This window comes from Camelus ferus, chromosome 22 (genome assembly GCF_009834535.1).
Source record: "Camelus ferus isolate YT-003-E chromosome 22, BCGSAC_Cfer_1.0, whole genome shotgun sequence".
NCBI lineage: Eukaryota > Metazoa > Chordata > Mammalia > Artiodactyla > Camelidae > Camelus > Camelus ferus.
This window is the reverse complement of record NC_045717.1, coordinates 23,113,552-23,137,449: the sequence shown is the minus strand read 5'-3', so window position 1 is coordinate 23,137,449 and position 23,898 is coordinate 23,113,552. Positions and strand designations below refer to the sequence as shown.

General features: G+C 51.8%; 2 protein-coding genes across 4 annotated transcripts; one reads left to right on the top strand and one right to left on the bottom strand.

Moving 5' to 3' along the window:
* Positions 1-109: 109 nt before the first annotated feature.
* On the bottom strand, positions 110-9,110 carry GTF2F1 (general transcription factor IIF subunit 1). The gene is made up of 12 exons (XM_032465769.1): positions 8,794-9,110; positions 8,667-8,713; positions 8,091-8,163; positions 6,632-6,825; positions 6,016-6,186; positions 2,142-2,326; positions 1,418-1,571; positions 1,152-1,333; positions 988-1,061; positions 756-894; positions 465-582; positions 110-363 (listed from the first exon to the last, which is right to left on the bottom strand). The coding sequence occupies exons 1-12, from the start codon at positions 8,803-8,805 to the stop codon at positions 159-161; spliced, it is 1,554 nt and encodes a 517-aa protein (XP_032321660.1). The 5' UTR covers positions 8,806-9,110; the 3' UTR covers positions 110-158.
* On the top strand, positions 9,070-23,619 carry LOC106728765 (adenylate kinase isoenzyme 1). 3 transcript variants are annotated; one of them, XM_032465772.1, is made up of 5 exons: positions 9,070-9,199; positions 10,795-10,994; positions 11,515-11,628; positions 22,156-22,354; positions 23,137-23,619. In XM_032465772.1, exons 2-5 carry the CDS (start codon positions 10,827-10,829, stop codon positions 23,382-23,384), a joined length of 729 nt encoding a protein of 242 aa, XP_032321663.1. In that variant the 5' UTR covers positions 9,070-9,199; positions 10,795-10,826; the 3' UTR covers positions 23,385-23,619. The 3 variants fall into 3 exon arrangements, with proteins under 3 accessions (XP_032321663.1, XP_032321662.1, XP_032321661.1); XM_032465771.1 differs by lacking the exon at positions 9,070-9,199 and adding an exon at positions 9,232-9,296; XM_032465770.1 differs by lacking the exon at positions 9,070-9,199 and having other exon boundaries at positions 10,359-10,994.
* The last annotated feature ends 279 nt before the right edge of the window (positions 23,620-23,898 follow it).

The following is a 23,898-nucleotide window of genomic DNA, read 5'->3' as shown; positions in this document are numbered from 1 at the left end:
CTAAAGGTTCCAGAAAGGAGGGACTGGAGAGAGGGAGAAGTAAACCGAGGAGAAAGCAGCAGGGGCCCCTCAGCCTGGGGGCGAGCGGGCGGAATCAGGAGCCAGAGGATGAGGATCCAGCGAACAGAGCACGTTTATTGGGTGGGGCGGGGCCGGCCTCATTCCTTGAGGGAGAAGTGCATCTTGTCGTTGATCATCTTGCGCTCGGGGTTCAGGCGCTTGAGGATCTGGGCCAGCACGTTCACCGTCTGGTCGCTGCTGAGCCCCGTCTTCTTGGTCTGGAACTTTTTCAGCAGGTCCTTGGTGGTCATGGGCTTCCGCGTCAGGTAGCGGCGCACAGCGTCCTCGGTCACCTGCACATCACTGGAGGCCGCAGGTGGGTGTCAGCCGGTGCCCTCCGGCCCCCAACCCCACACACCCTCCCCCACCCGCATCACCCACCCCCACCGTCCTCACCAACTTACCCGCTGCTGGGGGTCGACTTCCCAGACTGGGGCTGAGGGGTGGACTTGCCCGACAGGCTCTGGGGCCCGGGGTCCAGCCGCAGCCTCTTGGCCGCCGGCGTCTCGCTGGTCCGCTTCCCTGTGGGAGTAGAGGCGGGGCTGAGCCTTGGGCCCGGACACCGGACCCCAGGGAGGACCCCAGGCCGCCAGCTGTGCCGGGATTACTTGCGCGTGGGCCCGGGGGCAGGCAGGACGCTGAGTGGAGGACGAGGACCGGGTCAAGGCGGGTGGGACGGGCTGGGGACCACTCACCCTGCTCCAGCTTGCTGGCGGCGGCCCGCAGGGTGGAGGAGGTGCTGCCGCCCTCCGTGCTGGGGGTGCCCGGCCGGCTGTTGCCCCGGGAGCTGCCTCCCGACGGCTTCCGCTCCCTCTTCGGGGGCGTCTTTTTCTTCTGCGGAGATCGCAGTGGGGGATGTGAGTCGGGCAGGAGGTACTCCATCCGCCCCCGCCCCGCCCCGCCCCACCCGCCCGGGCAGGGCCTCACCGCCATGAAGAGGGCAGAGGAGGCCTCGCTGTCGATGTCGCTCTCCTCCGAGCTGTCTGACTCATCGCTGCTGTCTGCACGGGGCAGAGAGGGGCGTCAGGACCAGAGACCCCCGTGCCCGCCCTCAGCCTGTCCCAGATCAGCGGCCCAGAGGGCCAGCCCACCTTTCCTCCTCTTCTTCTCCTGCGGCGTGGGCGCCTTCTTCTCCTCCTCCTCCTCCTTTTCCTCCTCGGGTGGCTTCTCCTCCTCGCTCTCCTCGCTGCTCTCGCTCTGCTCATCCACGCCCTTGGGGCCCTCCTCCTGCTGGGTGACCTTGGGCTTGCCCTCCAGCTCATCCTGGGAGCTGCTGTAAGACAGAGAGTGGGCAGAGGGTGAGTGAGCGCGTCCGCCGCCGGCCCAGGGTCTCACACCCGCCTCCCACCTGCCTCACCTGGAGCCGTCAGACATGTAGTCTACCTCCTGGCCCTCAAAGTCCCCGTCGTCGCTGTCCTCGAAGGCCTCGTCATCTGACCCCTTCTTCTTCTTCTTCTTCCTGCCCCCCTTGCCGGGCGGCGCCTTCCTCTTGGCCTTGGGGGCTCGGCTGCCTGGGGAAAGGCGGAGAAGGCAGAGGGGCTCAGGTGGGCATGCATCCCATTGTTGTATTCGATGACATCTGGACATCTCCGGGTCTTGCTGACCCGGGAGAGATGCCAGGACCAGCCAATTCCTCCAGGAGTCAAAGGGGTGGGCCTCTCACATGCAAACTAACTGAGCAATCCCAACTCCACACCTCCCACCCCCTTTCTCTAACTCACATGCAGGGCCACCACTGCTGCCCTAAATTACCTGGGCCAGGCACCTCACAACTTGAGACCATCCGTTGGCCCAGAGCCTGCTGGAATACTCCAACTGGCGGGTCCTAAGATGTTCCCATGGAAACCCCAACTGAGGCTGTGGCCAAGGCCTTCCTGGGGCTTCCTGCTGCCTCCTGCCAATTCTGGGGGCCCCCTAAGCACCTGAGCTCTGGTGTCCAGGGAACTGGGAGTAACCAAGCTTTCCTTTTAGTGGCATCCACCTCTGTGCCATTGCACAGCCTCCTGGATAAATTACAAGTGGGCACTCATCAGGCAGCTGTGCTGGCCACCCTGCCACCTGGGGACTCCACCCAGCCTCACCCTCCTCGCCGCTGGCCTCGCTGTCGTCAGATGACATCTCCAGATCGTCCTCCAGGTCATGGATGCGCAGCTCGCTGGCCTTCTTGCGGCCACGCTTCTCCTTCTCCTCATCCTCCTCATCCTGGTCCTGGTCCTTGAGCCGCCGCTGCTGCATGATGCTGAAGTGGTTCAGGACTTTGTTTCTCCTGTGGGCAGGACGGGGTACAGTGGGGGCTGACAACGGGCCCTCCTCCAGGAGCTGGGTTTCTTTCCCAGTGCCTCCCAGCACCTTCCCCAGAGAAGAACCACAGACACAACTAAGGTGATGTGAGGGATGACCTGACCCTGCACCTGGGGACACATGCATGTGGCACAAACCATGAGATCACCCTCCTCCAGTCCCTCTCTGCCCAGAGTCCCTCAAGGAGAAGGTCTCATGGGACACTGATGCCCCAACACCTCTCTTGAACTCAGGGCCCTTCTCCAGCAGTAGAATCTGGCCACGATGCACCCACGTCTGTTTTTATTGTAGTTTATGGATGCCTTCTTTTTAATGCCAAGGGATTAGTGTTTCCATTTAGTGTGGTGATGAAAGTTTTTAAAAATGTGATTGCATTTAGAGAGCACCTTAGGATTGTATCCAACAACAGGAGCAGAATTCATTTATATTCATATAAACAGTAATGAAGCTCTAGTCAACATAGTGTTGGAAGTCCTAGCCTCACCAATCAGACAAGAAAAAAATAAAAAAAGAAAGGAAGCTGAATTGGAATGGAAGAAATAAAATTGTTTGCAGATGACATGATACTACATATATAGAAAATCCTAAAGGTGCCACCAAAAAACAATTAGAATAAATGAATTCTACAAAGCTGCAGGATACAAAATTAATATACAGAAATCTGTTGCATTTCTATACAGTAACAACAAACTATCAGAAAGGGAAATCAAGAAAACAATCCATTTACAGTTGCATCCAAAAGCATAAAATACCTAGGAATGAATCTAACCAAGGAGGTAAAAGACCTGTACTCAGAAAACTATAAGAAACTGAAGATGACACAAACAAATGGAAAAGTATCGTTAATGACCGTACTACCTAAGGCAATCTAGAGAGCTGATGCAATCCCTATCAAAATACCAATGGCTTTTTTCATGTAACAAATAATTTTGAAATTTACATGGAAACACAAAAAACCCCAAATAGCCGAAACAATGTTGAGAAAAAAGAATAAAGCTAAGGTATCACACACCCTGATTTCAAATTATACTACAATGTGACAAGTGATCAAAGCAGTATGATACTGACACAAAAAGAGACACATAGACCAAGGGGACAGAAGACAGCCCAAAAATGAACCCATGCATCTGTGGTCAAGTAATCTATGAGAGGAGGCAAGACTACAACAGGGAAAAGACAGCCTCTTCAATAAGTGGTGTTGAGAAAACTGGACAGCTCCCTGTGAAAGAATCCAACTGGACTACTCTCTCAACCATGCACAAAAATAAACTACAAACGGATCAAAGACTTAAATGTAAGATCTGAAACCATAAAACTTCTAAAAGAAAACATAGGCAGTACACTCTGACATTAGTCTTAGTAATTTTTTTTTGGCTCTGTCTCCTTAGGCAAGAGAAACAAAAGCAAAAATAAACAAATGGGACTACACCAAACTAAAAAGTTTTGCACAGTAAATGAAACCATTAACAAAACAAAAACACAACCGACTGAATGGGAGATGGTATTTGCAAATGATATATCTGATAAGGGGTTAATATCCAAAATATACAAAGAATGCATACAAATCAAAAACAAACAAACAAAAAAACCTTATTAAAAAATGGGCACAGGACCTGAATAGACATTTTTCCAAAGAAGACATGCAGATGGCCAACAGGCACGTGAAAAGATGCTCAACATCACTAATTATTAGGGAAATGCCAACCAAAACCACAATGTGATATCACCTCACACCTATTTGAATGGCTATCATCAAAAAACAAATAACAAGTGTTGGTGAGGGTGTGGAGAAAAGGCAACCCTCGTACACCGTTGGTAGGAATGTAAATTGGTGCAGCCACCAATTTACATACAAAATTTTACATACAATTTACATACAAAACAGTATGGAGGCTCCTCAAAAAAATTAAAACTAGTGGGCAGAGGATATAGCTCAGTATAGAGCACATGCTTAGCATGCATGAGGTCCTAGTTTCAATCCCCAGAACCTCCTCTAAAAATAAATAAACCTAATTACCCACCCCCCAAATTAAAACCACCATACCAGCCAAAATCCCACTTCTGCATATCTTTCCGAAGAAAACAAAAGCACTAACTCAAAAAGATATATGCATCCTATGTTCATTACAGCACTATTTACAATAGCCAAGATATGGAAGGCAGATACCATATGATTTCACTTATATGTGGAACCTTAAAAAAAAAAAAAAGAAAGAAGACAAGTGAACAAACATAACAAAACAGAAACAGTCACAGATCCAAGGAATAAACAAGCGGTTGCCAAAGGGGAGAGGCGTGGGGGATGGGTGAAATAGGTGAGGGAGATTAAGAGGTACAACTCTCAGCTGCAAAATGAATGTCACGGGGGTGAAGCGTACATACAGTCAACGATGATGTAATATTTTTGTGTGGTGACAGATGGCACCTAGGCTTATCCTGGAGATCATTTTGAAATGCAGAGAAATATCGAATCACCATGTTGGACTCCAGGAACTAATGCAGTGTTGGAAGTCAATTATACTTCAAAAAACAAACACCCAAACTGACAGAAAAAGAGATCAGATTTGTGGTCACCAGAGGTGGGAGGAGGAGGAACTGGATGAAGGTAGTTTAAAGGTACAAACTTCCAGTTATAAGATAAATCGGTACTAACGATTAATACTATTAATTACCACTCTTGCGTGTTATATATAAAAGTTACTGAGAGTAAACCCTCAGAGTTCTCAGCACAAGGGAAAAATATATGTCTATTTTTGTAATTTTGTATCTCTATGAGATGATGGATGTTTACTAAATCTACGGTGGTGATCATTTCATGATGGAGGTAAATGAAATCATTAATGCAGTGCGCCTTAAACTTAGGCTGTATGTCAATTACATCTCCATAAAACTGGAAGAGAAAAAACAGGAATGAAGCTCTGTTTCACAAAAATGTTAATGTACTTAATATTACTGAATGGTACACCTAAAAATGGTTAAGATGATAAATTTGACATCCTCTTTACTATAAAATTAAAAAAAAAAAAGGAATGAAGCACTGATACACATTACAATGTGGATGAGCCTTGAAAACACGATGCTCAGTGAAACAAGCCAGACAAAAACCGACAACTAGTGTCTGGTTCCACTCATGCGAGGTCCCTACAAGAGTCAGATTCATAGAGACAGTAAGTAGACGGTGGGGGCCAGGGGCTGGGGAGGGGGAGGGGGAGTGAGTGTTTCATGGCGACAGAGTTTCACTTCAGGAAGATAAGAAAGTTCTGGAAATGATGGTGGGGATGGTTACACAATATCGTGAATGTAACAATGCCACTGAGCTGTGCACTTAAAAATGGTAAACTGTGTGTTACATGTATTTTACCAGCAGTTGATTCAGCTGTGAAACCTGCTGCCTGGGGGAAGCCATGCAGGCCAGGGAGACCCCACCCTGCTCTGCCCATTCCTGCTCCACGCTTAGCTCAACCACCACCCCTCTGCATCTTGCACTACCTGGTGCGTCCCTGATGGTTCCAATCAGTCTCTCCCCTGGACAGGGAGTTCCCTGAGGGACTGGTGAGGTCTAGCTTGGTCACCACTGAGTCCTCAGCTCCCAGCCTGGGACACGGGGATGCCCCCCATTTCCCGTCATTTCCAGGGAAGCCCAGGCTCACTCACCTCTCCCACTCCTCCTCCGCCTCCTCCGCCGTGAGCGTGCGGTGCCGGGCCAGCGGCGTGAAGTTGTACCAGTTGTGTACGGGGAAGGCCTCGAAGGCCCCATCGGGGCACTGGGTAAAGATGTAGTAGGAGGTGTTCTCGGTCACCCCTCCCTTCTTTATGCCCTTGAACCTACAGGGAGTTCAAGGTTACGGTCGGCCTGAGGAGTAGGGACCAGCCCCAGCCCTCCCACCTGCATCCCCAGGTCTTGGGCTGGCCCTTCAAACTGTGTGAGCACAGATTTCATGGTCCTTTCTGGAAGGACCGTGAAGAGCACGGGTCCTACAGCCAGACCCTTCTGGATTTGCCTCCAGTATCCTCCTCGGGCCCAAACACCACTGCCAGCCGCCCCCTGGCCTCCGCCCTCACCTTTTTGTGCCCCACCAGACCGGGCCCCTTCCCTGCCTGCAACTGTCAGGCTCCCCGGGCCCCAGCCCACCCAGAGTCCAGCTGCGGCTGTGCGCACCGGGGGCCAGCACCCGGGCTTCCTGCATCCCGGCCCTCGGAGCTCCTACCCGAGCATCCACTTGGCTCATCTTCCCACATGAAACCCTTCACACTCGCCGCCACCACTTACTTCCGGCCCGATTTGCCGTTGACACGGAGCAGCCAGGGCTGGTCCTCAGGCCGGAACTCCTTGAGGACGATGCCGTACTTCTTCCTCCGCGCCTCCTCCCGGAGCTTGCGGTTGAACTCGCTGCCAGCACCCGACTCGGGCATCTCCTCCTCTTGGTAAATCTTCTTGTTGCTCAGGTCGCGCTCCAGCCTGGCCTGGGGGCGCAGGGAGCAACAGCTCTCCTCAGGAAGCCTGCCCCGACTCGGGTGCCCCCGCCAACAAATGCCCTTTCCTCTACACCCGGCACTACCCCCCAGGCCCCCCGACAGCTGAGCTGGGGACGCTCTGAGCCAACTTCCTGCGGGGCCCAAAAGGCATCGGGTGAATGTAGGGGAAGAAATTGGGGTAAGCCTTGTACCGTGTCTAGTTTTGCAGCTTTTTGAAAGTTTGAAAGTACTTTCCAATGCAAAGTTAAAAAAAAAAAAAAAAAGAAGAAAAGAAAAGAAACAGAGAAAGAAAAAGAAAAGAAAAAAAGAGAGAAAGAAACTCCAAGACTCAACCACTTCTCATAACCTCCGTTTGCTCCAAGCCCCATCACGACTCACCTGGCCCAGAACCTTCACCTCCACTCTGTTCTCCCGTCAACTGCCCTCGACCCCACAGTGGCCAGATCAACCTCCCTGTTTAAAATCTTTTAATAGTGGGGAGGGTATAGCTCAGTGGGCATACTTAGCATGCCAGAGGTCCCGAGTTCAATCCCCAGGATCTCCGTTAAACAAAAATAAAATGCGTTTAATGACTTCTGCTATCAATACATGTTTATGTCCCTCCAAAATGCATATGTTGAAACCTAATCTCCAGTGTGATGGGATTTGGTGGCAATGATTAGATTAGGAGTGCAGAGCCTTATGAATGGGATGAGCGTCCTCGAAAAGGATCCCAGAGAGCGCCCCCTCCCCTTTTGCCAGGAGAGGACACAGTGAAAACGCACCAGCTATGAACCAGGAAGCACACCCTCAACAGACACCAGATCTGTTGGTGCCTTGATCTTGGACATTCAGCCTCCAGAATTGGAGCGATACATTTCTGTTGTTCACAAACCGCCCAGGCTCTGGTGGTCTGCTAGAGCAGCCCCAGAGAACTAAAACAGCTCCCAAAGTCCTTTCTAGAGCCTCTGACAAGTGGGGCTCTGACATTATCTGTAGGACGGAGCCCCCTCCCTTGCCCAGATAAATCAAGGCCCAAGATGCCCATCCGTGGACCCAACTCCTTTCAGGAGAAAGCCTCCTGCGGGGCCTGGTATATCTTACCTTCAGGGATGCTCAGCGGCTCAGCCTGGGCTTTAGTCATCACTTATCTCTACTTGGGGAGAGCTGGCAAACCTAAGCACCTAAGCCTTAGTTACTGTTACAACTAAGAAGCTATTCCAACCAGCAAGTCCAGGATCAGGTCTCTCACCTCCCTCAGGACTAGGACTTACCTGATTCCAAGTAGCAAGGTTGACTTTATCGGCTGCATTGAAGGCCATGATGTTATATTTTTTGGTGGTATTTCTACAATAGACAAGAAGAGACAGTGTTCAATCATTTATTCAGTAAACCCTCCCGGGCTCAAGCCCTTTGTGCCCGGTAATGCGAGGGACTCATACAAGATCCAAGGGGTTCCCAGTCTGTCAGGGAAGTGGAGTCCATACCCCCAACCCCATTCAGAAAAAGGGACAGAGATTTCTGGGACCCCAAGATGTGGGGATTATTGGGAACTCAGCCCTGGGCAGGGAGGTGGGCAGTCAGGGAATGCCTCTTGGAGGAGTAAAATACTGGAACTGGGTTTTGCAAATCAACAAGAATCCTCCTGTGTATAAATGTACTCATTTATTCATTCATTCACTCCGTTCAAAAAACAGCGCTGTCCCCAAAGAGGCCTAGCTCAACCCCAGCTCTGCCCTCAGGTCGCTGTAGTCTGGAAGGGGAATCAGGAGGTGCCAGGCACGCCTGGTAGCTCGTTAAAATTTTAATCCCTTTTTGGGGGAGAGGGGCAGGTAGGGTCAGGGACTTACTTGGGAACTCGGACGACATACTCGGTGACATTCTGGCCGCTGGAGCCCTGAGGAGACAGAACGCAGGATGGTGAGGGGCTACAGAGGCCGCCGCCGGGACCCCAGAACCGCCTCGCCTCATACATACGAGAGCTGCCATGGGAGATGGGCGATGGTCGGGGTCCGGTCCGATCCTGGTCCTTTTCGCCTTCTGCGGGGTCCGCGTCCCTCCGTCCCGCGGAAGCCGCCCTCGAGGTGTCGGGTCTCCGGGCACGATCGAGGACCGTAAGACTGGGATGCTGCCGATCCTGGGAAAAGCTATCTGGGAGCGGCGCTGGGTCAGCGGTCAGCCTCCGAGGCGTCTCCCGCCACGTCTGCGCCTGCGCCGTCGCCTAAACTGGAAGCCAAGCGAAACTCTCCGGCTAGCAGCGTCGCCGAGGCCGACCCTGAGCTAAAGGCAGCGCCGTCTACGGCCGGCGCTCTGGCTGACTGCAAAATATAGCGCCGATAACTCGATCACGACGTGTGGGAACGCCCTCCCCGTGACGTCTCACGTAAGGGCAACCGGGCATCCTGGGAGGAGAGGGAGAAACTAGCCCTTCCCGCGGGCTCCAGCGCCGTGCGCATGCGCCACGCCACTCCACTCCGGAAGTGAGTCCAAGCAGGCCGCGTTACCACAGCAACCGAGGCCCTCTTCACACTAAACCGCTGCGGCTCCACCTGAGCTTCTTTGGGGTTCATTTCTTTCCTCTGCCCCGGGAGGACGCCATCATTTCGCCAAATGATCGGGCCAGGGGCCCTTGTGACGTTGAACCGAGCCAGGAGGGGTCAGGGCCGGGGTGGGGTTGGGATGCGATCACCCCACGGGAGGCTGGCGGGATGGGTCTGTGCAAGTCCAAGCTGCCCCAGATGGGCAGGCCTCTGAGGCCCCAGGAGAAGGGTAACATCGCGGGTGGCTGGCTTACTGGGGGGAAGGGAAGGAGGCTGTGGAGGGCAGGAGAGAAGTACAGGTACTCCACCCACCAAGTCCAAGGGTGCACACGCTCCTCCTCCCAAACTGTGGTAGTAACACAACTGCGCATGCTCAGGATCAGCCATTCACTGATCCGCTTGAGCACCCGCTGTGCTGGGTTCTAGGCAGTTCACGGTGAATGGGGCAGACCAGCTTGGAGATTACAGTGTGGTGGAAGAGACAGCCTCAGAAAACGAGATCTACAAACCAGGAGGAACCGGGTGCCACTGAGGGCTGCCGCAGGGAAAGAGCAGGTGGCTCTGAGGGCTCAGGGAAGAGGGAAGGTGTAAACTAGAAGTTGACTAAGCAAAGGGGGAGGGAAGCAAGACGCCAAAATCACACCATAAACTACAGCACCCCATAGATGCGTCTGCTAGTTGTGGACATTCAGGTATTCCTCGCCGACTACTATATGTCTGAAAACCTGCCAACTAGTGGAAACATAGGGACAAGGAAGACAAATAGTCCTTGTCTTCATGGAGTATACAGTCTGGCTGGGGAGACAAGAATAAGTAAATAGGCAAAATCATCACTGAGTGTGGCCATTGCTGTGGAGGGAATGGGATTCTGAGACTAGGAATGATGAGGAGGAAGGCTCTTTAGACAGAGCTTAGAGAAGACATGATGGGTGAGCTGAGACCTGAAAGAACTGCGGTGGGGACTTGCCAGGATGAGGAGGGACAGTAGGGGAGGGATGAGTTTGGCAAGTTCAAGGGACAGAAAGGAGGCCACTGGGACTGGAATGCAGTAAAGGAAGGGAGGGTGGTATGGGAGGAGTCTGGAGGGGGTGAGCAAGTCCCTGCCCCTCTCTGAGCCTCAGTTTCCTCAACTGTAAGATGGGATGATAGGGTTATTGTGAAGCTTCAAGGAGATGCTGAGTGCAAGGGGCCTGGCCTGCTCAGTTTCACATCCTCATCCACACAACCCTCAGCAGCACTAAAGCATGGATTGCCTGGATACACTGCTGGGTGTGGACACGCACCTCTGGATGCCACCCTAGGGCAAAAGTGGGTATGCCAGTGGACCTATGTCTGGTGTACCAAGTACTCACACTAAGCCCTGGACACAGTTGCCTCGGTGCCCACTGGCCCCTCCAGGTGCCAACCCCTCACCCTCCCTCTTTCCCTGGCACTGCAGACATCCTCAAGTCCCCCCTGATCATCTTCGTGATGGGTGGTCCCGGCTGCGGCAAAGGGACACAGTGCAAGAACATGGCAACTAAGTACGGCTTCTGCCACGTGGGGCTGGGCCAGCTGCTGTGGCAGGAGACCCAGCGGGGCACCCGGCGGGGCCAGAAGATCTGTGACCTCATGCTGCAGGGGCTCCTGGTGCCCACGGTGAGAGCTCTCGGGTGTGGCAGGGGCAGAGGGAGAAGGGAGCTTCCCAGGAGGGCCCTGTGCCAGCCAACTGGCTCCAAAAGCCACAGCTGCTGCTCTGCTGCCCTGAGCCTGTGTTCTCAACTGTAAAATGGGAGAGCGGCTGGACCCACAGCAGGAGGCTGTGGGGACAGTTGGATGACATCATTCCTATAATGCACTTGGCAGAGTCCTGGCACTTAAGAAGCACTCAATAAACTTAACTAGTATTTATTCCCTTTGTGACTCTGGGCATCACCCAGTACCCCATGGTAGTGACCAGTAAATGCATCCAGCACGCCTGGCTTACGGCAGATGCCCACCCAGGAGATGGTTGCCCAGCCCAGTTCTCAGAAGTGCTTCCAGAGGCCCCAGCTCATCGGAGCAGACTCAGAATCCAGGATGCCAGCTGGGTGTTCCCCCCTACTCATCTGAATTTGCCAAGGGGACCTAGCAGGTGAGGGACCTCAGGCACTGAAGGCAGCCCCCCTTCTGTCCCCAGGGTGTCATCCTCGATATGATCAGCGACCACATGCTATCCTGCCCGGAGAGCCGGGGCTTCCTCATCGACAGCTTCCGCCGGGAGCTGAGGCAGGCCAAGGAATTTGAGCGCATCGTGAGTGACCCCTGCCAGGGTGTGGAGCCAGGGCTTCCACCCGCCCTCCCCACCTGGGATGGAGATCACAAGGGGCAATACTGGGGGCGGGGGGGGGGGGAGTTGGCTTAGGGAGATGGAGTTTTGTATTATCTAGGGACAGTCAGGAGATTGTTGGAAGCATCTAGAACCAGAGTGAAAAGCTGGTGAGCTCTCTGGGGGTGAGTACAAAGTCATTTTAACATCTCCCCACACAGTCCCTGGTACTGGGAGACAGACTGTTTGCCCACTGAGAGGTGGGTAGTTTGAGCATCACCTCTGGGCCACAAAGATGGAATATAGCTCTTTGCTCGTCTATTTATTCAACCTCCTGTCACTGACATAGTTCTTGAGGGCAAGCTCAGGCCTCTGGACTTGACCAGACACACAGGGTCCCTGCTTTTGGGATGCAACAGGCACCGGCAACAGGTCCTGTGCAAAACAAAACAGAAATTTCTGGTGGTGGTAAAGTATGATGAGGAACAGAGAACAGAATAATGTCCTGGAGAGAGGGCTGCTTCAGATGGGTGGTCCAGGGGCCCCCCGGCAGTGGGGACCCCAGGGAGCTGAGCCCTGGACGAGAAGCCAGCCAGACTGGCAATGCTGACTTCATGAAAAGTCATCCCCTCCGACCCCGGGCACCTGAACAGCCGTGACCGGAGGGCTTGGAGAGGACTTTCAGGAAAAGAGAAACAGGGGCGGGCTCTGGGCCTCCGGGCTCTCCTGGGACTTGCTGGATGCCGGAAGAGTCGCCTTCAGAGAAGTCCGGGCACAGGGAGGGAATCAGACCGAGGTTGCAGGGGGCTGGGAGGGCCCGGGAGGGGCCGGCGGGGCGGGGCTCCACCTCCCCTGAAGCAGGGCTGTGCGGCTCATCGTGATAAAGTTAAAGGACAACCATTGGGCTCCCTCTCCTGGGAGCTGGGTGCTCGCAGGGCAAGCCCAGGCTGATGAACTGCTCTGCCCTCGTCAGCCCCAGGGCCGGCGCTTGGCCTGAAGGAGGCGCCCAGTCACCAATGCCAGCTGGATGCGCTCCTCCCGGCGGCTGCAAAGCACTGGGACAGAGGCTCCAAACGCCCAGCCCTCGGGCCCCATGTGATCCGCCAGCGCATTCAGCTTGGACTCTTCAGCGTTTGACACTTTTTTTTTTTTAAAAACGAGTGGCCAACCTTCAAAACACCCGGAGATGCCACATCAAAACTCCCAGCTTCTCTGGAGAAGCGCCTGACTTGGCAACATGGGGCTGCACGTCCCCATGGCAACAACAGCATGAACGCCTCCTGAGCTGCTCACCAGCCCCACGCTGTTCTGGACACTCCATGCGGATGAACTCTGACCTTCTAGAACGTTCCGGGTGCCAGCATTGTTAGTGCCCTGCTTTTTCACAGCAGGATCAGGGAGCTTGCCCGGGTCACCCTGAATTGTGGCTGTGGAGGCAGGACAGAGGCCCCGATTTTAACCATGTGGCCGAGGTGTGAATCTCTGTGCTGGCCGTCCCACCCTCCAGCTCCCTCTCCTATGTCACCTGCCACTGAACATCCTGCTTGCCTCGTGGTTTCACGCCAAGAGGAACACAACACATGCTTTCCTCAGTACCCGCATGGCTCTCAAAAGTGAGAAAATGAAGATAAATGGGGCTTTAGGTTACGAGTGGGTTTTCTTTGCAGAGAATGTTCTAGACCTCTGCGAGCTGCCTGGGCTCTGTCGGCTTTTGAGTTTGTGGTGGCCCCTGCCTGAGGGTCTGTCCAGGGTCTGCGTTTGTTTGTTGGAAGTTGTCCCTGGGGCCACCCAACGTGGACCTTCCGCCCTGAACCCGCCGGGCTTGCTAGCCTGTTTGCGGCCGTCTCTGGCTGCTGCGAGTTGGCGCAGCGGGTCTGGCTTGAGGCGGGAGCTCCAGAGCACAATGGCCAGAAACCCTCCCTCTGCCATTCCTGCTCTCTTGTGCTGGGGGGACGAAGGTGCTGAAATTCACAGGAAGCCACGGTTAGACACTGCCTCGGCGTTCCCAGAAGCCCAATGTCCCTATTTTCCAGACAGGGAAACCGAGGCCCCAGGAGCGAACGTTCCCTGAGTCCCTGCCCGGTGGGCCACATTGGGCCAGCCTAGTTCAGGTGCTGGCTTTGGCCCAGCAAGCCTGGGGCTCGAGTCACACTGGGTCACTCTCTCCACCCGGCCACCCTGGGTCAGCTCTCTGAGCCTTCCTTTCCACACCTGTGAACATGCATAGAAATACCACCAGCAGCCCCCTGATGGGGGTGGGGCTTATGCCGGGGACACTTTCACGTCTGCTTCCCAGATGCCTGCGGTCACCTCTGCACCTGTCCTGAGGACGCAAGCTCTGGGGAGCGAGGCCCGTGGCTATTTGTCCAGATCCTGGCCTGGCCCGTGGCGAGCAGTGTCTGTTGAATGAATACACAGGACGCCCCCTGGAAGCGCTCAGCTCGAGGGGTGGTGGGCAGGACCAGGCAAGGCACATGCAGCTCCGACTGTCCTAATCAGGTTGGATTTTGTTGGCCCAGCCATGAACAGTCTCCCTAAAATACCCAGGGAGTGGGGAGGGCGTAGCTTAGTGGTAGAGTGTGTGCTTAGTATGCACGAGGTCCTGAGTTCAATCCCCAGCACCTCCACTTTAAAAAAAATGAAATATATAAATTAACAAATAAATAAATAAACCTAATTACTCCCCTGCCCCCCCAAAAACATCCAGGGACAGAAGGCCCATTTATGTGGGCTGATATTTCTGCCTAAGTGTACTGTACTGGAGACAAAAGATAATTTGAGAATGGTCACAGAAGAATATTTTAAAAATAGGAGGAGGGTACAGCTCAGTGGTAGAACGCATGCTTAGCATGCACAAGGTACTGGGTTCAATCCCCAGTACCTCCTCCAAAAGTAAAACCTAATTACCCCCCACCAAAAAAAGCTAAAAAAAATTATGTCTGTTTTAAAAACTTTTTTTTTTTTTTTTTTTTACTACTTATAGCCTCACAGGAAATTGCCAAGATGGTGGAGAGGTCCTGCTGGACCCTGTACCCGGCTTCCCCCAACGGCAACATCTTACTCTACCGTCGTCCAGTTATCAGAACCAGGCTATGAGCGCTGGTTTGTATTTGCATTTATAGTTACCTCCCATGGCAAGCAATGTCTACTTTCCATCTCCCAAAGAGCTACCGTGGCCTTAAAAATAAAAAAAGTTAAGTAGAAAAAAGAAATGGATGGAATTCAAAGCCTTAAATAACAGGGCTGGCTGAGAAACGCCAACTCAAGTCCGTCAGTCGGTGCCTAGGAGCTGCGCAAGGCTGAAGGCAGCTGCATCGCAGCCGCTGTCCTCACCAGGGAACACAGACGTCGCTGGCATCCGTGTCTGCTCCGCGGTCCCTGAGTGGAAGAGCCGGCAGGGAAATCTTTGGTGTTTCTGCGATGCCAAATTTCAAACATGTGCAAAACTAGAACAACAGTCCAAGGAATCTCCACATACCCAGGTCAGACCAGCATCGCGGCTTGGCCATGCTTGCTTCATCACTGCCAAAACATCTTGTCCGGATCGCAGATTCTGTGTTTTGAAGCGTGTCCCAAATCCCGTTGTGGGAATTTCCTTGAATCCCAGATGATTAACATTCATCCCTCCAGGCCCTTCGATGCCCCATCTGTATCTGCAATTTCCCGTACCTGCGCTGGTTTCCAGCCGGTCAGATTTAGGAGTAAAACGAGGTCCACGCTTTGCCAGGCGTCTCCTCATCCAAGGCAGGCAGTCCACCGTGCTTGCTTCCCTCCTGCCCTGGACTCGTCAAAGACCCTGGATCATTGTCCGCACAAAGTCTCACGTTTGGGACGGTCCATGGGCGTCACGGGCCCTACTTTCCACCCCTCATTGCCCCATACACCCAAAGCCAACTGCCGGCGCCAGATTCAGCTTCAGCACGTTTTGTGCTCTGCTTTTTAATCCACGAATATTTTAATATTTATTTCCCAATAGATGAAAACTTTTGTGAAATTGTAACACTTTGGTTATCATACCTTAATATCCTTCGTGTCATCAAATCACCAGCCATTATTCCAATTCCTGTGAACATCTCAAAAGCTTCTTCCTTTCACATCCTGTTTTAGTCAGGACTCCACAATCAGGCTGACCCACTGTGGCTGGCTGCTGTGTCCCTGTCCCTGTCCCCCTCAGGCGGCCCCCATGTTGCTGTGTCCCTGTCCCCCACAGACAGCCCCCGTATCACTGTGTGCCTGTCCCCCACAGGCAGCCCCTGTGTCGCTGTGTCCCTGTCCCACACAGGCGGCCCCCATGTCAATGTGCTTCGCTTCATTGTGCTTCAGAGATATTGCTTTTTTTTTCTTCACAAATTGAAGGTCTGTGGCCACCCTGCATCAAGCAAGTCTATCAGCACCATTTTCCCAACAGCATTTGCTCAGGTTGTGTCTCTGCGTCACGTTTTGGTAATTCTCGCAATATTTCAAACTTTTTCATGATGATGATATTTGCTATGATCTGTGATCAGTGACCTTTGATGTTACTATTGTAATTGCTTTGGGGCGCCGTGAACCGTGCCCACATACAATGGCGAACTTTATCAGTGAATGCTGTGTGTGCTGACTGCCCTCCTGACCGGCCCTTCCCTCTCTCTCTCCCTCTCCTCTGGCCTCTCCATTCCCTGAGACACAACGGGACTGAAAGTAGGTCACCTAATCACCCTACAAGGGCTCCGAATGTCCAAGTGAAAGGGAGTCGCACGTCTCTCCCCTTAAATCAAAAGCTAGAAGTCAAGAAGCTTAGTGAGGGAGGCAGGTCGAAAGCCGAGAGAGGCTGAAAGCCGGGTCTCTTGCACCGAACAGTCAGCCAAGTTGCGAAGGCAAAGAAAAAGTTCTTGAAGGAAATCGAAGGTGCCTCCCCAGTGAACGCACACTTGGTAAGAAAGCGGGACAGCTTCATCGCCCATCTGGAGAAAGCCTGAGTGGTCTGGACAGTCAACCAGCCACAACACTCCCTCAAGCCAAAGCCTCATCCAGAGCCAGGCCCGAGCTCTCTTCAATTCTGCGAAGGCTGAGCGGTGAGGAGGCTGCAGACAGTGTGAGGCCAGCAGAGGCTGGCTCGCGGGCTGTAGGGAAAGCAGCCGACTCCATAGCGGAAAAGTCAAGGGGAAGCCGTCAGTGCCGCTTCAAGTTATCTGGAAGATCTCACTCGGATCATTCATGAAGGTGACTGCACTAAACTATGGATTTTTAAAGTAGACGAAACAGCCTTCCATCGTTGGAAGAAGATGCCACCTAGGACGTCCATAGCTAGAGAGGAGAAGTCAGTGACTGGCTTCCAAGCTTCAACGGACAGGCTGACTCTCTTGTTCGGGGCCAGTGCAGCCGGGGCCTTGCAGTTGAAGCCACTGCTCAGTTACCTCCCCGAGTCCTAGCGCCCTTCAGAACGATGCTAAATCTACTCTGCCCGTGCTCTATAAATGGAACAACAAAGCCCGGAAGAAGCACATCTATTTCCAACACGGTTTACTGAGTATTTTAAGCCCGAGATTGAGACCTGCTGCTCAGAAAAAAAGTTTCCTTTCAAAATATGACTGCTCATCGACCATGCACCTGGTCACCCCAGAGCCCTGATGGAGACGGACGGTGAGACTCTCGTGGTTTCCACGCCTGCTCACACGACATCCATTCTGCAGCCCGGGGATCAAGGAGTCATCTCCACTTTCAAGTCTTGTTCTTAAGAAAGACGTTTCATAAGGCTGTAGCTGCCACAGGTCATGATTCCTCTGATGGATCTGGGCAAAGTCATCTGAGAACCTTCTGGAAAGGGTTCACCATTCTAGATGCTACTAAGAACATTTGTGAGTCATGGGAAGAGGTCAGGATATCAGCATTAACAGGAACTGGGAAGAAGTTGATTCCAACCCTCGCGGGTGACTTTGAGGGTTTCAAGACCTCAGTGTAGGAAGTCACCACAGATATGGTGGAAACAGCAAGAGAACTAGAATTCGAAGTGGAGCCTGAAGATGTGACCAAACTGCTGTCGTCTCAGGATAAAACTCTAACAGATGAGGAGCTGCTTCTTATGGGTGAGTGAAGAAAGTGGTTTCTGGAGACGGAATCTACCCCTGGTGCAGACGCTGTGCAGATTGTTGAAATAACAATAAAGGATTTAGGATATGACATAAACTTTGTTGATAAAGCAGTGGCAGGGGTTGAGAGGATGGACTTCAATTTTGAAAGAAGTTCTGCTGTGGGTAAGATGCTCTCGAACAGCACTGCAGGCTACAGAGAAGTCGTTCATAAAAGGAAGAGTGTAGCGGGGAGGGTACAGCTCAGGGGTAGAGCACTTGCTTAGCATGCCCGAGGCCCTGGGTTCAATCCCCAGTACCTCCTCCAAATATAAACAAATAAATAAACCTAATTACCTCCCTCTCAAAGAACAAAGGGGAAAAAAAGGGAAGAGTCCATCGACGCAGCGGAGTTCACCCCCGTCTTATTTAAAGGAATTGCGGCAGCCGCCCCAGCCTTCAGCGCCCACAACTCTGATCAGTCATCCACCACAACACCAAGGCCAGACCCTCCGCCAGCAAGCAGATTACGATTCGCTGATGATGCTCAGATGATGGTTGGCGTTTTCTAGCATTTTCCAGTCATTTTCTTTCCCCCACATTGATTTGCTGGAATTCTTCCCTGAATAAGACATCTCCTTCCTCAAGGGGGGCTGTTTGGTTATCCTGAAATATAGCTCCTGCCCAGCAGGCAGGTTAAGCGCTTTCCTTCCCCCGCTTCCAGGGCCCATTTTCAGGCTGAGGAGTGGGCGTCCTCGTCGCCTCCAGTGGTGACAGCGAGGTTCCTTGTCTTGTCTTCCTTTGTTTTGTTCTCTCTCTCTCTCATCCTTTGTGCATTTCAAGTGTTTCCATCAGTCTTTTTTGTTACTGCTCAAGCTGGCACATCTTTGGCCAAAAAGCCCGCTCACTCTGCACAGCACCCTTTGGACACAGCCCCACTGCACACTCGCCCTCCCGCTTTCTGCACAAGACTTCCCACCCGACCTTTCGCATTTCTGGCCCAGCCCTGGAATCAGCCACTTCTCCGAGGAGCCCTTTTGCAGTGGCGTCCCGTCTGGGTGCCAGGGTACTCACTGCTCCAGGGCTGTCATCATTTCCAAGACTTTCCAGCTGACAGAGCTAGGAAACATGCACTTTTGAAAGGAAAAAAAAAATCACCAGCTCATACTGATATCTCCAGCTCACACTTAACACGAGTGCTTTACTTCTCTTTTAACACGAGTGCTTTACTTCTCTTTTCTCTTTTCCCTACAAAGTTTGGTTCCTGAAACCGCTGACATTCTCGTCTGCATGACTCCATCAGATACCAAAGAGCTTCCAAAGAATATACCAATGGTAACTCCTGGGAATAAAACTACCCAAGGAAGTTTAAGATTTCTTCGCAGCTCTGGTTTTCCCTACAGTGCATCTTGCTGTGGATGTGCAATAAAAACCCTGGGTCCCTTGAGATCGTTACTTCCTCTGTGTAGCCGTGACATGACAGACGCGCAGGGCTTGTTTGTTTCAGCTTGGTTTTCGATGTTGAGCGATTGCTTTTTAAAATCACATTTTTGAATTTGCAGCAGATTTAAAAGATTCCAAGGTCGAAGTTGCATAAAAAGGTGTATCTACCTCCCCCATCCCCTAGAACCGTGCTCTCCTTTGCCCTTAGGCAACTGTTTTCATTAGCTTTCGAGTGTTTCTTCTGGTGTTTCTTTTTGCAAATACAAAGCAGGTGTGTGTGTGTGATTCCTTCTCACACAAAAACTAGCATTCCGTTTTTACCAGTCTCTATTTTTTTTTAAACTTCACGATATATTCTGAAGATCTCACATCAGTGTCTAGAAGTGTCTTCCCCTCCCTTGTCCCTCTTAACCACCAGTGTTCCGTTGTGTGGCAGTGCAACTGTTTGTTCACACGATGGCCCACGGACAACAAGCTGTCTGCTCTTTTGCCACCACCAACCATGCCCCACTCAGTCACCTTCTCATGGCGTTTCGCATTTTTGCGTGCATCTTTAGGATGGGTTCTTAGGAGTGGAATTCTGTGTTCAGCACTGCCACCAGCAGTAGATGCAGTGGCCATTTCCTCACGGCCACGCCAAGGATGTCTGTCAACCTGTGTAGGTGCGAAATAGTATTTCCCTGATTTTAAATGGGCATTTCTTAACGGTGAATGAGGCTTTGGCATCTTTTCCAAAGTTTTAGGGCCATTTTCATTTCTTCTTTGTTGCACTTTATATCTTTTGCTCATTTTTTTTTTTTTTTGGTCCCTAGTGGATTGTTGGCCTTTTTCTTCTTGACTTTTAGGAACTCTTTATATATTAGCCGTTTGCAATATAGGTTATTAAAACTACCCCCCTACCGGTTTGTCAGATCTTTTGCTTTACTGTGACTTTTTGACACGTGGAAGTTATTTTTTTTTAAACTTTTGTCAAAGTTATCATTACTTTCTGTTATTTCTTCTGGATTTCAAGATGCTGTTGCTGTTCTTCCCAATCCCAGGTTATGAGGTAACGCATCCGTGGTTTCTTTAGTACTTGTACAGTTTTTATTTCTTACGTGTATGTCTCTGATCCATTTGGAATTTATCCTAGTCTGGGGAATGAGGTAAGGATGCAATCTGATCTTTTACCAAATTGTGACCCAGCTGTCGCCGTGTCATTTATTTAAAAGCCTGTTTCTCCACTTCAGATGGTAACCTAGCCATAGACCAACTTTCCATATTCATCCAGGTCTAGTTCTGGGCTCTCTGTTCTGTCCACGGGCCTGTCTGTCCACTTGTGCTCTGGTGCTTTAATGATGCGCTCTTCCTGTTTTGGTATCTAGCATGTTGAATGCCCCTCCCCAACCCCACTGCTTATCCTTGTCTGCGTTCCCCTGGACATTGCTGCTTATTTTTGTATATGAATGTTAGAATCATCCATCTCCTCTAAAAAGATAGTATTTGACTCATGTTAAGATTATAAAGTTATCTAGGAACATCTCAGCTCCTTTATAATGCTCAGTCTTCCCCTCCAAGAATATTTCTATCTTCCTTTTGTTGAATTCTCCTTTTGAGTCACTTAGGAACATTTTACTGAAGTTCTCCTTAAAGATCTTCCTTAAAGATGTTGCACATTTTTGGGAAAAAGTTTTGCCTGAGTGTTTTATTTTTGTTGCTCGTAGTGTTGTTGTAAATGGGGCCTTCTTTCTTATTGCTAACTGGTGATTTTTGTCTACGTGTAGGCTGGGGCCTTCTGTATGTTAATGCTCCATCAGATTCTCTCCAGTTGGTACTAGTTTGTTGATTTTCTTGAGTTTTCCAGAAATAATCACATCATCTGCGAGCAGACACGATTTTATCTCTTTTCCAATTCTGGTTTCTCGAATTGCTTTCTTTTTATCTCACTGCTTTAGCTATCCTCTCGTATCTAAGTCATAACAGCAAGTGTGGGCAATTTTATCTTATTCCCAACTTTAGTGGGAAGGCAAGTTTCCACTAAATAAGATGCTGGCTGAGGATACATTTATCAATTTCTAGTGTGTTTTTTTTTCAATCAGGAATGCATGAGTTTTGTCAATTAAACTGCCCTTTTTGTGTTTATGACAATGTGACTTTTTCTTTACTTAAGATGTTAACACAATAAATTGTATTGAACCATCCTTGCTTTCCTGGATGACTCTCATATGGCTGTGTGGTTTTTTGTTTTTGATGTGCTGTTGTATTCTATTTTACAAGGAAATTCTGGAGAAACTAGGAGGAGGTGGGGCTCATAGTGGGCAGCCTTGGGGACCCATGGAAGTCTCCCTGGGGTTGGAGGGCAGAGCAGGGATGTGGGCAGCAGTGAGCTGGGAACTCTCAGACTGTCCCCAGTGAAAGTGCCTGGACAAAAGAAAGACAAGCGAAAACTGCTTAAATCCACCTTAAAAGGGATATTTCAGTCAAAAAACCCATCAACGAGGAACCAGTTAAGTAAATTATGACACATCCATACAACAGGATACTATATAGTGATTAAAAAGAACTGGGAACTTCCTTGTGTGCCAACAGAGGAATCATCTCCAGCTATATGCTAAGTGAATAAAGTCAAAGGCAAATCAGTGTCTTCACCATTTGTATAAAAAAGGAGGAAAAAGACCATCAGAACCAGATTTGCCCAGTACAGTATATGCCTAAAATAGTGCTGGAAGGAGACACAAGAAACAGGTAACTTAAGTTGCCTCCAGGGAGGGTGAAACTGGGTGGCTGGGGACAGCGAGGAGTCCCTTCACTCTTCCCCACTGCTGCTGTTCTGCTGTTTGGTTTATGAGCTCCACCAGTGTCCTACCTGTCCAAAACATGAACACAGAAAATGCAAACTTGGAAATGAAAAAGTAAAATGGACCCAGGGGGCTTGGTTCTTCCTTACCGGGCGGCACCATCCCAGATTTCTGTCCTCTCGGGGTGGCAAGAGGGTTGCTGCACCCAGCCTCTTCCTCACCCAGCCCCTTCCACGGCTGCCTAGGTGGGCCGGGCCCCCAATATCGTCATCGTGTTTGACTGCTCCATGGAGACGATGGTCCAGAGAGCTCTGCACCGGGGCCAGGTGGAGCGCCGTGCTGACGACTGCGAGTCGGCCATCCGCCAGCGCCTGGAGACGCACTACACCCTGTGCGAGCCCATCTTGACCTTCTACCAGCAGAAGAACCTGCTCCGAAACATAGGTACTCCCTGCTTGCCGCTCACTCTCGTGGCCCCCTAGGGAAGCAAGTCCAGCTTACAGAGCACAGGGGTTATGCTGTCACCCCGGGGCCCAGACCCCTCTGGGCCTTGGTTTCCCCAACATGGATGAGGAGGGGTTCCATTTCTTCCACTCGGCAGAATGGGTTTGGGCCTCCCAGCTATGACACTTAAGGTCTAAACAGAATGGCTCCAAAACTGCATAATTAAATACATTTCAGAATGTATCTAGGAAATGTAAGATTATGACAACTGGTCAACCACAGCTCACCTCAAATCCAGCCACGTGTGTTCTTAAAGTAGAAAGTAGGAATATCTTAGTTCTTTAAAGTGACCCATGCAATTCTTGTACTTGCGTTGCTGTGAAGGTCGAGAACTTTGGTGTCACTCCTGCTCCCCTCCCCCAACTGAACCTAAGAGGGGGCACGAGAGGAACTAGCCCCGACCATGGAGGATGGGAGGGGAAGGCAGTGGGCCAGCCTGGCACAACCCTGGTCCTGCGGCCTATTCCGAGGGACAGGATCTCCGCAGTCTGTGCAGCTGAGCGCCCAGCCGCTAGTAACGCATCACACTGCCCGGCAGCCCTCCTCACCCATTTCCCTCATCCCTCGCCTGCGTGGTCCGGGGGCTGCACCTCTCCACCCCTGACCACTCAATCCACAGGCCTGCGAACCTGTCTCCCCCTCGTTGGGCAGGGAGGGGCAGTGGTGGAGGGCAGTGACCCTGCTACACTCAGAGCTGACCGCTTTTGCTCCCCCTCCTCTAGATCCTGGCAGAGGCAGCTCCAGAAGACATTTTTGTCAAGTGCTGCTCTGTCATCGAAAGTCTGCAGTGAGGTGGGAGAGGGCTGGGGGCCAACTTTCCCCTCCCCCTGGGACCTGCACACAGCTCAGAGGGGGTGCACTGCCTGAGGTGAGACGCCTAGGGAGGGGGTCCCCAGGGTTCCAGTCTAGGCTGACTGCCCACGTGACCCAAGCCTGCTGCCCAGGTGGGCTGACTGAGAGCTGCCGCTGACCAATCTGGAAGGCCGCAGGGCTGTGCAGCCCACCTCGCGGCTGCAGCTGTTGCCGCTCCTGCCTGGTGCTGCCCCACTCAGGCCTGTGGGCCCAGGCATCCCGATTCTGACTGTGAAACCTGACCTTTAAGTGCCGGAATTCAACCATAAATGCCAAAGGATCAATGCAGCCACACAGCGTACCTCCAGATGTTCCCCCCCGGGCCAGGCAGCTCAGGTGGCCCCTCAGTTCACTCTCCCATCTCCTGTCCTCATCCCTGGGCTGCCACCAACCACTGGAATGGACACTGTCTCCTTGAACAGGCCGGGTTTGCACCTCAGGGCTCACTAGCAAAAGAGGACACAGCTAGGTGCATATCAAGGCCAGGCTGACTCCCGTGAGGCATGGCTGTGGGTTTGCATGGTGGCAAGCTGTAGCCATGGGAACACCTGTCCCCAGGGACCCTCCTGGGTGCCTTGCTCCCCAAGTTCCCAGGAGAAACACTGGGGGAGGACTGCACCTCAGGGGCTCAG

Coding starts and splice junctions, on each gene's coding strand:
- LOC106728765 (XM_032465770.1), top strand. CDS start 10,671: ATGCCAGTGGACCTATGTCTGGTGTACCAAGTACTCACACTAAGCCCT. Junction 11,629..22,155: donor CCAAGGAATTTGAGCGCATC/GTGAGTGACCCC, acceptor ACGGCTGCCTAG/GTGGGCCGGGCCCCCAATAT. Junction 22,355..23,136: donor GAACCTGCTCCGAAACATAG/GTACTCCCTGCT, acceptor CCCCTCCTCTAG/ATCCTGGCAGAGGCAGCTCC.
- GTF2F1 (XM_032465769.1), bottom strand. Junction 1,062..1,151: donor GGAGAAGAAGAGGAGGAAAG/GTGGGCTGGCCC, acceptor TGCCCCGTGCAG/ACAGCAGCGATGAGTCAGAC. Junction 364..464: donor AAGTCGACCCCCAGCAGCGG/GTAAGTTGGTGA, acceptor TGCGGCCTCCAG/TGATGTGCAGGTGACCGAGG.